Source organism: Trachypithecus francoisi, unplaced genomic scaffold, assembly GCF_009764315.1.
Source record: "Trachypithecus francoisi isolate TF-2019V2 unplaced genomic scaffold, Tfra_2.0 Lachesis_group7, whole genome shotgun sequence".
NCBI classification, from domain to species: Eukaryota; Metazoa; Chordata; class Mammalia; order Primates; family Cercopithecidae; genus Trachypithecus; species Trachypithecus francoisi.
Window position 1 is genome coordinate 46,972,069 of NW_022681472.1, and position 16,889 is coordinate 46,988,957.

The following is a 16,889-nucleotide window of genomic DNA, read 5'->3' on the forward strand; positions in this document are numbered from 1 at the left end:
AGTTTGAGACATTGGAAAACAACACATAACTTGAATGAATAATACAACGAACATTTGTATACACTTTACCTAGAGTTGCTGATTTTAAATATTTTCTTCCATTGGCCTTGTCTCTTACTATTTTTTGCCTTTAAGGATGCATCTTGTCCAAAACAAATTTAATATTGAAACAAGCCAAGAATGTAGCCTACCTAGAAAGATTGTATTATTACTTTCTAGGGCAAAAAAATAAAAGAACAGATTCTAATTATCAAAAATATGAATGAATAAATGAATGAATGGATAAATAAATCTGTCCTTCATACCAAGTAGAGAGCTTTTATCAAGAGTTACAATGAATAATACAATATTTATGGGCCAGAAAATATGTAGGTTATTTTAGCTATACTAACCCATGCTTAGGACATGGAGGCTCACATTACTGGCCTGTTTACTTTCCAAGAAGCAAAGTAGAGATTTTATAACAGCCACTTTACGTAGTTCATTTATAATCCTGTAGAATGAAATCCGGAAACAGTCATCGGAGTTCACATCACCTGATGTCAGGTATTTACACATCACCTGATGCCAGGTATTCACATCACCTGATGTCAGGTATTTACTCTGAACTAGCTCTGTGGATCCTGATAGACAGCCTGATAGACAGTATCCACAGAGCTAGTTCAGAGTAAAAGATCTAAGTCAGCTATGGTTGTGTTGTGGAGCTACTATGATTTTTCTCACAATGTCCTTTACCAGAGTTTTTGACACTGCCAAGTACTGTAAAATGTTGCATGTGAATTGGGAGACTAAAAGGAAGGCTAGAAGTATTTTCCTCTTGATCCAGTATGTACAAATTATGTTTGTACTAGACATATTCATGTGTGCTTAAGACAAAGAAATAGAAGCGGAAGAATCTAATCAGAGGAATAATTCTCAACTCAGTTACATGTATATTGGGCTCTAGTGTAGTGGTTGCCTATAAAAGTTCTCTATGAATAAGGAACAGTGATTTAAGTTGTTCAGTTTTTCAATACCTCAATGCTCTTGCTATGGAAATGTCTTTGTCAAAGTTGAGTTGGTGTTTATATTAGAAAGTTTTGAAGTCTTCATGGCACTTAACAAAATTTGTAGTAATTGATTTATTTGGTGTTGGTGTCTGTCTCTACCATTGAATACTAAGCTCAAGGAATTCAAGAACCATTTTGGTTTTGTTCATTGTTATAGAGAGAGAGCTTGGGACAATACCTGATAAATATTTTATTTCTACAGGATGATAAATCAGATCTGGATTTGAATACCAGCTCCTCCTTTAATTAGTTTGTCAACATATTACACCTCTATGTATCATAAGAAAAATCTGGCAAAGGTGCTGCCAAGGAGGGCTAATGTTAAGATTTTTAAAAGCCCAGAATCTAGAACTAACCAGGTAGCCAAAGAGAACATTAAAATAGTAGTTGAGCAGGAATTTGAAACTTAAAACCATCTGCACCTTAAATACAAAGAGAAAAGAGAGCTCATCAGTGGGAAAATGAGGATAGAAATGTATGTTGGTCCTCAAGAGGGGAGTAAATATGTAATCTTGATCACATATGTAGCTATCTGTGAATCGTTCACATTATCATCTGGAATGGATTGTTATATTCAAGAGACATTTAATGAGTACAGCATGTCAGATTACTTGGAAACAGTTTTCAAAACATCCTGCTTTCCACTGGCAATGTTCTGAACACCTTGGACAAGTTGCCATGTTTAATTGTGCTCTGACAGATTCCTCTCAAAACCATCTGATGTGCTGCTACTCTTATTTCATGTCTCTCTTTCAGAAACTACAACCTAATACAAGCAACAGCAGCCAGAATTTATTTGGTACTGAGTGTGCGTCTGGTGCTCTGCTAAATATGTCACCTGGAATACCTCAATTAATGTCCAAAATAACCACATGACACCTATAAGAAATCCCAGGCAATGAGAAATCAAGTAATTTTGCCAATTTCAGAAAGCTGCCAAGTAGAGGATATGGGCAGGGAACTCATACGAGTTATTCCTGATCCTTAACCAGAAGGTCTAGGCTATGTTTCTTATGCTTTTCCAACCTAGTTATTCCCCATTTACTTCAGCTGAACTTAAGACATTTATGTTAAAGATCCTTCTTCTGTCATCATTTATTTCTCCCCTGAAACTTTTAAATTTTTTTCTAACTATGTGTTAGGCTATTTGCCAGGGCTGGGAATACAGAACCCTGACCCTTGAGAAACTCACATGTTCCCAGGAGAAGTGGGATAATAAGGACTGGAATCTGACAAGTTAGGTTTGATGTCCAGCCCTACCACTTGCCACCTGTGTCCTCTTACTTGCCTCTTCAAGGCTAAGCTTCCTCATCTGTCAAATGGCAGTAGTAATAATACCTGTCCTACAGAAATGTGGTTAGGGATCATGAGGTAATGCATAAACAGTGCTTAGTACAGTGGGTGCAGTGGGTGCTCAACAGAGGTAGCATATAGTAGGTGCTTAATAAGTATAATTTTTTATGTGTGTGTGTGTGTGCGCGCATGTGCGTGTGTTTTGTAAACCAAGGCTTTCAAACAAGAAAGAGAGAATGATTGCATTCTTGTGATAAGTAGATGTGAAGCTACACAGGATGCTGTGAGAAGAAGGCATCTGCAGTAAATGGGATTGTCCCTGGTTTAACCTTGGTGCCTACCACCGTGATTGTGTTTGGAGAATCCATAATAAATGTTAAGTTATTTTAAGAGGTATTTCTTAGAAATGTGCTTTGAAGGCTAGGGAGGCATTTAGAATAGATAAAGAACTAGTGGATAGGCATTTCAGGCTAGGCCATTGCTTGTGCAGAGGTAATATTGTGCAAATATAAATTGCACAATGAGTACAGGGAAGTCACGGAAGGTGAGGTATGAGAGATGAAGTTGGAGAGAACAGCGGTGTGAGGTTACAATGACTCTTGTGTGTGAAGTTTGAGCTTAATTTCAAAAGCTAGTGTATAAGTTTCTGGGGCTGTACAACAAAGTATCACAGACTGGGTGGCTTACACAACAGGAATTGATTTATTAACAATTCTGGAGGCTAGAAGTCTGAGAGCAAGGTGCCAGAAGGGGTTGGCTTCTCCTGCAGCCTCTCTTTTTGGCTTCTACATGGCTGGTTGCTTCCTGTGTCTTCACATAGTCTTCCTTTGATATGTGTCTGTGTCCAAATTTCCTCTTCTCATAAGGAAGTCAGTCATATTGGATTAGAGCTCACTTTACTTGACTTCGTTTTAACCTAAGTACCACTTTAAAGACCCTATCTCCAAATACAGTGACATTCGGAGACACTGGGGTTTAAGACATATGGATTTTTGGGTAACACAATTTAGTCTGTAACAGCTACTTAGAGTTGTTGAAGTAGTGGGTTAGCAAGATGACATTTTTGCTTGATAAAGAGAGGCTAGACCTGGTGATGTGGATTTAAAGATTGTTTATATAAGTGTGACACTCGAAGCCCTGGGAATGAGGATTACCCAAGGAGATCTACCCAGTAGGGTGAGAAAACCAGAAGGACAGAACCTTGGAGGACAATATTATTAAAAGGTGGCAAAAGCAGGAGTCAGCAAATGAGAATGAAAAGAAACAATCAGGGACAGAAGAGCAAAACAGGGAGAGTGGCACGAATTCTTCAGCCATAAAACACAGATGTGCAATAAACAGGGCTTTCTTGCTTTTTCTTCTGCTGAACTTAGCTTTTATTTGGGCCCCCATTCTACTGGAAAATTTACCTAGTTAATTCAAGGCTTATGTGGTAATTTTAGGATTTCCTAACTCATTTCAGGTTTTATCTTGATCACTTAGAATTTCCTTCCCCTCCTTTCTCCCTATATTATCTAATTCTTGGAGTTTTTAAGTAGTGTCATGGTATTAGTAGGTAGGAGCCTTATGTTCTGCCAATGTCCTGTTTCATGTAGGCATCCTCTGGGTGTATGATCTTCCTATCTAGATCGAAGCTCCATGGTGGTTTCTACTTGCCATTGGTCATGCTTCTTCTTCCATGTACCCTGTGTCTTCTTGTTCTGATATTGAAGTCCCTTTGGTTTGCTGGTTCTCTTTCAACCACTTCTATACTATTCTCTAGGTGTGAGAAAATTTTGGCTGCTCTCTTACTCTGTTATAGGCTCAAGAATGAGCTGACTAAAGATGCCAAGTTGACAGATCCAGGGCTGAGGAGAAGAAACAGCACTGAAAAATTAAAAGAGGAAGGTGGTGTCCTTTGTGTCATTAAATGGCAGGGCTGGAAGCAGGTTGCATTGGTAAGAAGCCTGATGGGGCCAGGCATGGTGGCTCATGCCTGTAATCCCAGCACGTTGGGAGGCTGAGGCAGGTGGATCACCTGAGGTCAGGAATTCAAGACCAGCCTGGCCAACATGGTGAAACCTCATCTCTACTAAAAACACAAAAAATTTAGCCAGGCATGGTGGTGGATACCTGTAATCTCATCTACTTGGGAGACTGAGGAGGCAGGAGAATCACTTGAACCCAGGAGGCAGAGGTTGTAATGAGCTGAGATCATGCCATTGCACTTGCACTGCAGCCTGGGCAACAAGAGTGAAACTATGTCTAAAAAAAAAAAAAAAAAAAAAAGCCTGGTAAGAATACAGAATTGAAACCAGCAAGTCTTGACGAATCTCCAAGAAATGTAGCTGTAATAGGTAGGAGTGCTATAGAATATTCTTTGGAGGGTGAGGAAGGCTTGACGAAAGATTTTGAAAATGGGAAGATATGTGCATGATTGTAGGCTGTGGAAAGAGCTAGTAAGGAGGATGTAATACTAGTCTGTCTTGTACACCAATTCAGGAAAATAATGCTGTGATTAGGTACTGCTACTTTAAAAAAATTAGTATAATTTTCAATAGAATGTTACTGCGTGATGAACCTTATCTATTCCATCATCTTAAGGGAATGAGTAAACCAAGAAGAGGAGATATGAAGGGTTTTAAACAACTAGAAGATGGGTAATGGTAGTGGTTTTCCACTTACAAAATGCTTTTTCCATATTTTTTTCTTTGAACATCTTTATTGAGTTCGTACTATATGCAAGGTACTGTGCTAAGCTTTCTGGATCCAAGATGAATAAGATGCAGTTCATAGTATTGAGGAAATCACAGACTATTAAAATGTAACGTTAGAAGCCTTATCATAAAGCATTATATACCCATGCTATGAAGTCACAGACAGAACAAAAACTACTTTGGTGGAGGCTTAAAGGTAACTTTCCTCAGGGGGTGACATTTAAGTAATAGAGTTTCTGGTCCTCATATTAACTTTGTGACTTGGTTTTCATTGTCTTTATTCACAGTTGAGGTAACTAAGACTAAGCAAAGTTAAGTAGTTTGTTCACAAATTTCAAATCTATCAAATAATAAAATTAGGACTTTAGCTTACCCGACACCTCCTGATACCACCTTCTATCTCTTTTTCCTGCACGAGAACATGCACATTTTCATTTTGAATCATAAGAGAAAGTGCAAATAAATTTATTGATTGATGATGATACCATTACTCCCAATAGCTACCTTTGTATATTTGAAACACTGTCATGTGAAAGAGAGATGAGGCTTTTCTCCTGCTGACTTGGCAGAGTAGAAAATAGAACCGCTGGCCATTCAGGTCAGATAGATAGAACTTTCTTACAGGATTTTAAACACAGACATGCACACACACAGACACACACATACATACACACACACACACAGGTTAACATCAATCATCACTGAGGAAACAACAAACTTGGAAGCAAGAATAGGAAAATAAGGAGAATTGATATCTATATCATTTCTCTTTAAAAATTAAAAGAGAATACATTTTTATAAATTAAATATGTCTGAGGGCATTATAAAAACATCAACATAATGGCATAAGAATATAGCGTGAATTAAAAACATAATGGTTAAAAGAAAAACCCATTAGCTAGGATCTACACCCTTTGAATGTCCTAGCTCATGGCAGAAAATGCTCAAATATTGAAAAAAGACAATTTCCAATTGAAAAAGCACTTTGAGTGCCAAGCACAACAAACAAGAACAAATCCATACATAGACACATTTTGGTAAAACTATATACCACCAAAGTTGAACTATTAAGAGCTAAAGATGAAATGTTAAGAAAAGATAGATCACTTACAAAGAAGCAGCAATGAACTGACATCAGATTTCTCACTTACACTAACAGATGCCAGAAAAAACAATGGCATACTATTTTCAAAGCACTAAGGGAAAATAACTCAAAACATAGACTTACATATGTAGATATATTGATAGGCAGAAGGCATGGGAGTGTCAGAAAATCATAACAAGAAAGAACTTTTAAAGGAAAATAGTTTTGCTTTGTAAAAGCCATTGATTCTAGACAGTGCAGAGCCGCGGGGGCCGCGGCCCAGAGTCAAGAGTCGGAGTCGTGGTGACCAGCTGCAAGCATCCGCGTTGCGTCCTCCTGGGGAAGAGGAAAGACTCGGTTGGAGCTGGCAGTTTCCAATTCCCTGCAGGTCATTTGGAGTTCGGTGAGACCTGGGAAGAATGTGCCCAAAGGGAAATCTGGGAAGAAGCAGCTCTTCACCTGAAAAATGTTCGCTTTGCCTCAGTTGTGAATTCTTTCATTGAGAAGGAGAATTACCATTACGTTACTATATTAATGAAAGGAGAAGTGGATGTGACTCATGATTCAGAACCAAAGAATGTAGAACCTGAAAAAACTGAAAGTTGGGAGTGGGTTCCTTGGGAAGAATTTCCTCCTCTGGACCAGCTTTTCTGGGGACTGTGTTGTTTAAAAGAACAAGGCTATGATCCATTTAAAGAAGATCTGAACCATCTGGTGGGATACAAAGGAAATCATCTCTAGGTGGCCAAGAAGATTTCTTGATTTTCTTTAAAAACACAAGAATAAGGTCTGGTTAGGGAATGAAATATGTCTACATTTCAGAACAACTCCATTTTATCTAAAAAAGATCTTATGATCGCCAATTTATTTGCAATCTCTTAATGTACCCACCACCCTTTCAGCCAGTACTTGAGAAAATTTTTCTGAAATATGTCATTGAATTGTATTCCAGGCACAGAATATATGATAAATACTGATATTATGGGTGATCTGCTTTCCATATTTACCTATGATATTTACTGTGCAGTTTGTCATTACTAGCTTGCATGGAGTAGGATGCAGTCGAATTTGCCTTAGTGTTTCTGTTCAAATAGAGACCTGAATTCAAATATTGTAGTTTAGGTTCAAACACAGTATGCCTATTGCAAAATTTACCAAATTTATTGATTACCTCTTTTATTAAAGAAATGTTGGGGAGAGGGTAATAAATATATTGTGACAATCTTTGCAACTTACAGGGAATACGACAGGTCATTAGGGTATATTTCCCAGGTTTCCAATTGAGAACCTAAACCAAGACAAGTGAGACAAACCATCTAATATCTGTATCCTCCTATTAACAGGCTGTGTGATGTTGAGTTTCTCTCTCACTCTCTCTGAGGTCCAGGGTCCTTATATGTAAAATGAAGAGATTCGTCTAGAGCATTGGTTCTCAAAGTGTGATCAGGGGTCCTCAAGAGCCTTTCAAGGGTATTCTAGGTCAAAGCTGTTTTTATAACACTTAGACATCATTTCATCATTTATAGTTTTTCCTTTTTTTTTATTTGAGAAGGAGTCTTGCTCTGTTGCAGTGGCACGATCTCAGTTCATTGCAGCCTCCGCCTCCTGGGTTCAAGCAATTCTCCTACCTCAGCTTCCTGAGTAGCTGGGATTACAGGCACCCACTACCACACCTGGCTAATTTTTGTATTTGTAGTGGGGATGAGGTTTCACCATGTTGGCCAGGCTGGTCTGGAACTCTGGAGCTCAAGTGATCTGCCCACCTCAGCCTCCCAAAATGCTTACAGGTGTGAGCCACCACGCCTGGCCATCATTTATCTTTTTCACTCATTTTTTTCATGAGTGTGCAGAGGAGTTTTTGAGAGGCTATCTGTTGTGATATTGTAATAGACTGAATGCAAAAGCAGATATGAGAATCCAGCTTTCGTCTGTCATCAGACATTGAAGAGATTTGGAGAAATGTAAGGCAGCAGTACTCTTTTCACTAATGATTTTTGTTGTTGGTGGTTAGAAAAATGGTTATTTTTTAGTGGGTTTTAATATGGGAAAAAAAACAAAAATAGCTATTTGTCAAAACTGTTATTTATGTGTTTATACATAATGGGTTTTTGTTACCTGTAAATGATTAATAAAAATTTTAAGAAAAAAAAACCATTGATTCTAGCCTTATAAAAATCATTAAACTAATAATATTTAGTAAGTATATGATAGTAAAAAAGTATATGACAATGAAATTAGAATAAATGTGTACAGCTTGTTAATCATGCTAAATAAATTTAAGGATGCTTAACATATTTAAAAATTGATAAAGAAAATTGAGATTTAAATATATATTACTAGATGTTAGCAGTTAAAAAAAATTTAAATGCCATTTTTAAGTTCCTTGTTCCCAGAGTTGAAACAGAGTGAAAACATGCACAGAATACTTGGGGATGATAATCAGATTAACCACACTGGTAAACAATTGCTTTTATATATCTCTAGATTTTTATGTTAAGTAGACAGCAATTATACAAAAAAATAGTTTGCCTGGAAGCCTTTCTTTCTGTTAAAAATTTTTTAATTTGTTAATTATCTCTTCAGAAACTAAACTTAAAGACTGCTGACCTTTATAGCAAATGCTTTATCAGGAAGGGAGAACATATTTGATAATGCCAACGTCTGGTTGCCCCTGTTGTGCTTTACCCAATGTTCTGCTTCTTACGGGGTTTACACTCAAAGGAGGGAGACACTGGATGATAAATGAGTGTTCTCAACATAAAACACAGAACAACCAAATATCAAATTGTAATTGCTTCTATTCAGGTGAATGTAAAATTATGTCATGCTTGCTTTATGAAATAATGAGATGAGGATTGGAAAATAGTCAAACAATTTTGTTCAGTCTCAAATACCAATCTTGATCATAATTCATCCAGATACCTTTGTCTTTTTCTAAATGCTATAGTTCTGCCATCAAAGTTGAGTTAGTCCTTAGCAATTACAAAATGATCAATAATTTCAATGTAGTTGATATTTGAATATTAGCTACTAATGATATAAATCTTTGAAATAGCAACAAAAAATTATCCTTTTTAGTTAGTACTAACTTTATCCGTATTTGAACAATGACTTAGACGTAACCTAAATAGTCTCATAAAATTCTTTCCAGACACTTGAGTGATCCTGTACCCAAGACATGCATTTAATAGTTTTCATTTCTTATAGTCTCGTTAGTTGAACTTAACATTTCCCCAGATTCCTTTAAAGTTGAATAATTTAGGGAGGGAATGGTTTGGAACATGAACTCTCAACCCTGTGTTAAATGATGTAATGTAATTAAAACTACCCTCAAAAGAGATTAGACTGAGTAGGTCTCCCAATACATGAGCAAAAAACGTTCATCTACTTTATGAAAATAAATGAAAATTTGTAACTTTAATTCCTTTTTTATGACAAGCTGCCAGTAATGAAACATAGGATTACATTTAATAATTTTACTCATTACTTACAAAGTAAAATCTTACTTTGCCGTAAAAGGTTATTACTGTTAATATACCACTGACATTCATTTATGAAACTGATCATTTCAACCAGTCAACTGTGAAAATGAATGTAGGTTTTAAAACATTTATGCCATGGTTGGTCAAGTTAACATACATTAGGTACTAAGAGGATCAGAAAGCATTACATTTCTAATTCTAAACAGCCATGAAAGTCATAAGTATTTATTGTTTAGAAAAATTAAAAGGGATATATATTTCTTATTGTTTTATTCCAAAAATAGCAAAATAATGAGAGCATAAATGAGCTCATACACTGTGTCTTGATTACTTTTACTCCTATGAGAACTCCTCGAATACTCTTACCCTTTCAGGGAACTCTCTCTTTTGTTCTTAAACTGCTGGATAGAGTCACAGTAGTATTCTGTATCTATAATTTTCTTTCTTCTAAATAATCTTAAATTGTGTTCAGCTTTAGTTTAGTTTTCTGAAGCTGTATATCATCAAAATGTTGAACATTCCTTGAGGATATTGATTATGCAGAGGGTGCTGTGGGAGAGCAGGACCACTGTGTGGGGGAGGGAATGCTGCTTAGCTGGCTGGCTGGCTGGAACATGACGGGATTTTCTTTGTGGTTTCTGTTCTTATCACAGTCCAAATGGCCCTGAGGGTGGAATGACCATATAATGTATCATCTAAGCCGAGATGCTTTTGAGAGTAAAAGTGGATTTTGTTAATAGCTGGAAAAACAACAGGAAACCAGGACTGTCCTTGGCAAACCCCAATGTATGGCTACCCTTGCTAAATGGAGTAGTTAACTTCAGAGCAGTGCTCATGTCACTTAACACCATGGCATGGCAGTGACAAATTATATTTAGTCATTCCATAAATTTTTGAGGGCCTCTTTAAACAGGGAACTGAATGCTAAGTACAATGCAAATAAGTAGGGGACCTAGTCTGTCCCAAATGATTTAAAATCTGAATTTAAATGCTAAAGATGTAAAAGATATTAGCAATAAAATCTAGATGTTAAATGAGTGATAGAGACCAATTACTTTAGGATTCAAAGCGGAAGATGAGATCACTGTAGATTGTCTGGTCTGGGAAGTGCCCAGAAAGACACTGGGACTTGTATATAGCCTTAAAATAGGTGGAATTCAGATACATGGAGAAGACAGCAAAGAGGACATTTTAGGAGAAGAGAATGGTAGGGAGGAGAATAAATCATGTTCATAGGGCAGTGAATCAGTTTGGTTGGTTTGTGGATAGGAGTGGCCGGAGGAGACATTATTAAAAAATTGAGGTCACATGCCATGAACCTATCAAAGGATTAGACTAAGGGGTTTGAACTTGATCTTGATTGGAAATGAAACCCTACTGAACATGTGGGGGAAAGCTGGTGATAAAGGTGTGTTTTAGAAAGAGTCACTTGGCAATAGTGTGCTGGCTTAATTGAAGTTTGAAGAGAAAAGAAGCTAAAGATAAGAGGCCAGTTAGAGTGGTTGCCTACTGTGGGTGTAAGGTGTGGTGGTGGAAATGCAAGGAAGGAAAGTATCACGAGGAAGGAAGGACAATATAAATTGTTGATTGATTGAGCATGGGAAACCTCTGAGGGGTATGAAGGAGAAAGAGGAGTCCAGAAGGGAGCTGGTTTAGAAGGCAAGACCCCAAGTTTTATCTTAGACGTGTTGAGTTTCAAGTGATGCCTGGATAATTCAAGTGAATATATTTAACCCTTAGTTGGAGACAGATTGGCATAGAAAAGAAATGTACTTCTTCAGTATGTTATTTGAAAACATGTGTACTTTCCAACAACTGTTCATTCTTCTAAACCATTCTGTAGTTGCTATTAAACTATAATAGAAATCCTCACTAATGAAAGAGCCTGGGAATCATACAATGACTAACACTAATCTATAATTTAGTGAACTTAGATTCTAATCTTGTCTCTACCTTGAAATATGAGGCCTAAGGTAAGCCATCTACCTTCTTACTATATCAGGACTAATTTCCTTACTTAGACAATGAAGGGATTAGACCAGTCTCTTCCAGCCTGAAAATGTCTTGATTCCATAAGCAGGGAGGGCTGCCATTGTTATGCTTTTCAGGTCCTGCTAATTTGGAACATGGTAACAGTATTAGTTTTCCATTGAAGCTGTTAACAAATTCCCCAAAACTTGGTGACTTGGCAGAAATGTATTTTTTTTTTTTTAATAGTCAAGTAGATCAGAAATTAAACATGGGTCTCACTGGGCAAAAATCAAGATTTTGCAGACTGGGTTTCCATCTGGAGGCTCCTGGGGAGAACCATTTTCTGGCCCTTGACAGCTTCTAGAGGCCCCCCATATCCCTTGGCTCATGGTTCCTTTCTTCCATCTTCAAAGTCAGTATTGGCAAATCTAGGCCTTCTCATATTACCTCACTTGGACCTTCTCTTCTGTCTCTGTCTTCCACTTTAACAACTCTTGTGATTACATGGGGCCCACCTGGATAGTCCAGGATAACTTTCTTACCTCAAGGTCCTTAATTTCACCCAACCTGCAATGTCCCTTTTGCTATGTGAGGTGACATGCATATTCATGGATTTTAGGAATTAGGATGTGGACATCTTTGGAGGGGACATTATTTTGCCTACCGAGATACCTTTTCCTGAGAAAACAGGAAACCATGTTATGCTCTTTTTCTATTCCTTGTGCTTCATATAATATTGAAATCTTATCCACACTTTTTACTGTGCCATATAAATATATATTGCAATAATTTTTAATTTCTCAAAGTGTAAAATATGGCAGTGATGGTTACCAATTATGTTGAATGATTTTAAAAAATTTCTCAATTCTACCACTCAACAAACATAAAACTTAGCAAAGAGTGATATTTGAATTTATTTTTTTATTTTTTTATTTTTTTTGAGGCGGAGTCTCGCTTTGTCGCCCGGACTGCAGTGCAGTGGCCGGATCTCAGCTCACTGCAAGCTCCGCCTCCCGGGTTTACGCCATTCTCCTGCCTCAGCCTCCCAAGTAGCTGGGACTACAGGCGCCTGCCACCTCGCCCGGCTAGTTTTTTTTTTGTATTTTTAGTAGAGACGGGGTTTCACCGTGTTAGCCAGGATGGTCTCGATCTCCTGACCTCGTGATCCGCCCGTCTCGGCCTCCCAAAGTGCTGGGATTACAGGCTTGAGCCACCGCGCCCGGCAATATTTGAATTTAAAGTGGAAAACTACTTTTTAAAAAATACGTAGAGAATATAATCATGTGTTTGTTTGCTTTAGAAAATAATGCAAATATTAATGAGTGAAAAAGTAAACTGTATTATAGCATTTCACTTTTTGAAGCTTTTTGCTAGAGTGATATTTTTTTCAAAATAAAAGCATATATAATCACAGACCAACTCCTTTTCCTATTCACTGACCTTGACTTGACAGAAAGGATATTTCATTGAGTGTTTTGATTTCTATCTATAAACAGTGACAAAAGCAGTATTTGTCTTTGACAAAATCATGAGTTTTTGTTAATTGAGGTTTGTGAAGAGAGGTCTTCTATAACAGGGAGTGTCTTTATTCCTTTGTAACATGCTCATTTCAAATGGACATATGTCGTACCAGTAGAAACAGTTGCAATGATGCCACAAATAGAAATACAAATTTAAAAGGGCAGCAAGTGGTAAGGTGGTACAAGAATTTCATGTCATGCAAACATTACTAGAGATGATTAATCTAGGTGAAAAAGTATAATACCAAGGAATTATGCTAAGTTGTTTTTCTCAGTTAAGTTTCTAGAAAACAATAAATAGCCCTGAAAAAATACTGTATAAGAAATAGAAATTATTAAGTTAGAGAATAATCAACTTCAAAGTTTCATGTTCACTATACAACTAACAATGGGCCTTTGGTTAAAAATCTCAATCTAATCTAAAATCTCAATCTCAATCAAAATCTCACCAAAATATTCATTTTATTCTAATTAACTAAACAATGTTTCCCCCAAAAAGGGGAAAGAGGGACACAGACACTTTGCATTCCTGCTTGCAATAAGAGCCAACCTAAACTCTGCCCATGCAATGTCTTAATGACATGAGGGAAATGGCTAAAACCACACTGGAAATAGAAAATGCCTTTAATACTTTCTATTATAAACTTTTCACCTCATGAAGAAACTGGACAAAGCAAATCAGATGTCTAACTTGTTTCCTTAGTTTATATTTGTTTCTTTCTCTAACTTCCTCCTGTTGGTTCCTAGCTCTATTTTTTGTTCGGGTTTCTTAAATAGGAGCTGAGGAAAATGTATGTAGCAGTTTATTTTCCATAGTTCTTTAATTCTGGCTGAGATATGTTACAGAAGTAGGCAGGATGAACTGGTTGGGTGAGATGGTTGTCTAGTATATGTAAAAGGAAAAGACCATATTTAGTCTCTGTCTTTTGTCATTTGTTCTCCAACCACAATTTCATCACTTAATCATTATCATTATAATCTAGTTAGGGAATCAATATTATATCTTATAGAGTAGATTTGAAATATTATACGTGTCTGTCATTCAAAAATACTTATGAAATCGTTTTACTTCCTGACTAATGTATTGTTGATATTCCATGATTTAACATTTTATGGTCTATTTATAGTTTATACTGTATTGTTTCTCCAATACAATGTGCACATTCTTGAATTTATGCTCTCATAGTTCACCTTCCTGAAATGTCCTTTGGGTTCTCCCCAGGCAGATACTTTCTAGTCAACTTTCAAAACCCAGCTCACCTTTTTCTTATATTGTGAAATCTTGCTTAATATACAGCCTATGGTGTCTCCTTTCTCTGCATTCATGTAGAACCTGTCTTTGGACTGAGCCATATGTTTCTATTTGTGTGTGTGTGTGTATGATTATTGTCTTTTCAACTAGATGCTAAGATTCCAACTAGATGCTAAGAGGCAGGGATTGTTTGCATATATCTTTGTAGCCTGACACTTTGCCTAATGTTGTGCAGATTTTAGGTAACTTATAATTTGTCAGGACTCTTGGTTGCATGTTAAAGAAACCCAGCTCATATACCAACTTAAGCAGTGAAGAAGGTCCAGGGATGAATCTGGTTGAAGATTTTGTCATGTCTAAATTAGGTTTCCAAATTTATCAATAGGAATCTGTCCTTTATTTATTATCTCTGCATTCCTTTGTTTTGGCTTTGTTTTCCAGTAGCAGCTGCCTAAATTGTGTCTTTTGGGAGTAAAGGGAGAGCTTCCTTCTCTCAATAGATGCAGAGAAAGTCCTGGGGCTGATGTTCATTGGCTTCCTTGGACTGTCTTGCATTATGTGCTTACCCGAGAATAATCACCATTGTCAGAGGGAAGCAATTGAGTCATTGCCTGGGCCTGAGTTACTTGGTCATATATTGAGCCAGGGAGTAAGAAAAGTTGCTCTCTCATTCCCCCAGCATATACACTGAGATTGGAGGAGTGGTAGTTGCCCAAAGGAAAAACAGGGCTTTTGTGCCAGTACAGTGGGAAATGGATCCCAGACAGGAAAAACCAAGACGTCCACTGAGGAGTTCAGTACCTGTTTGCTGATTGATGAATTAATATCTTTGTAGGAAAGAAGTCAGGTTTGTAGATATTCTGTACCATTTTTCACCTTCATCCAAAATATTTTACGGTTAGGATAGTGCTGTGTATCCTCTAAGTGCTTCACAGCCACTGTTGGAGATGGGTGTGAAGGGGATATGACTTATGACTTTGGTTCCCTGCTGATATATCACCAGGATTAAAAGGCTGTTACTGTCTGGAGGGTGGATTAATAACTGTGCTTACCTGTTTGAACCTTTCAATAGGATCTCAGAGTTCTTTTGTGGAAGAGTGAACAGAACAGCCATCAAATTTCTCATTGTGGGTTGTGATGGTATTGGCCAAATGGTTTCATGGTAAAACTAAGTAGCATTATCAACCAATTAAATATTTCCCAGTTACCAGTTGTGGGAGTCTTTTGGATTCTCTCACAGAGCTGTGTTGATTTCGGAAGATGATTATAAAACATAGAAATGGTAAGCTTTTGAGGTTACCATTATTTCAAACATAAATGGTCAATATATGTACACTAAATTGGCTAACAGGGTTTTGACTGCTTGTTTTGTACACTAAGAAGTAAGATTAGAAATATTTGAAGTACAAAAATTTAATTCATGTATTAGGCAACTTGCCTGAGACCTAGCCAGTGAAGATCTTAATGAATAGTGCAGACAGTGAACAAAGAATTTTAGGAAGATTAATTTCCATGGAAACTACATGCTGGGCAGGTAAAACCAAGATGCCCATTAGGAAGTTCAGTAAATATTTGCAGATTGATCAATTTAATACTCCTGAAGGACAAAAGTCAGGTTCATGTAGATTCTATATCATTTTTTCACCTTCATTTCAAACACTTTATGGTTAGACTACATAATGATATGTTTGAATAAAAGCACACATGATCTTTCATCATTGGATTTTGTTTAGCATTTGAGTATGACTTTCTTAGCTAGTTAAGTTTGCGTTTTTATGTGTGAGAAAAGAGCAAATCAAGCATAAATAGAATAGTTTGTCCTTTAGAAATCAATGTTCTGAAACCTCTGAGAAAGCAAATATTTATTTTAATGAAAAATATTTATTGAACACTGACTAAATTTTATTTTTAATCTTTACTTTTTAGGACTGGAAGATAAGCAAGAATCTGCAGCTGGTGCCTCTCCGAGTGTTAATTTGTTCTTACAAATGTTTTACTCAGCGTGACCCTAACCTCTTTGGAATTGCTCAGGTGCAGAACAGGTGAGGTGCTCCTTCATAGCCTCACTCAACTTGCCCTGTCAGCTCTGCATACACAGATTATGCCCTACTTAGGATACCATGCTGTGCCTGTTCTCTTTGTCAACGTATTAAAGGAAGAAAAATTCCATTGTGATGTTCCCAATCTAAGCACTACAATCTGCCTTTAGCTTTCTTAGATTCTAGGTGTGCTTTTTTTGGCTTAAAAAAAGTAAAAAAAAAAAAAAAAAAAAAGAAAAATAAAGATTTGTGTGGCAAGTGAGTAATTTTTTTCCTGCTCTTTTATGACTACCACTCCCCTTTTTCTAGGTGAGTATTAAGAGACTTTGATGGGGAAAAGTATTTATTTTATGAATGTTTTGCAATTGAAAAGCAATCACTGTTTTGTACTAGATAGTCATATTACATTTGTGTGATTTCATCTGAAGCACTAATATCTATTGACCTTCATACAAAAAAATGAGTAGAGCCTGGAAACTCTGATTTGGTAACTTGTAATATCA

General features: G+C 36.8%; 1 protein-coding gene and 1 pseudogene across 2 annotated transcripts in view; both read left to right on the forward strand.

The window, feature by feature from the left end:
• The window catches only part of LRRC69 (leucine rich repeat containing 69), a 132,561-nt gene extending 115,916 nt beyond the window's left edge, over positions 1 to 16,645 (forward strand). Inside the window, exon 10 of the mRNA XM_033203669.1 lies at positions 16,274 to 16,645. Within this exon, the coding sequence (XP_033059560.1) occupies positions 16,274 to 16,393 (120 nt within the window). The 3' untranslated portion in view covers positions 16,394 to 16,645. The remainder of the gene's footprint in view (positions 1 to 16,273) is intronic.
• Positions 2,863 to 8,273, forward strand: LOC117079584 (annotated as a pseudogene). Its single transcript, XR_004435506.1, has 3 exons — positions 2,863 to 2,891; positions 4,144 to 4,279; positions 6,362 to 8,273. The product of XR_004435506.1 is annotated as a nucleotide triphosphate diphosphatase NUDT15-like (transcript).
• Positions 16,646 to 16,889: the final 244 nt, after the last annotated feature.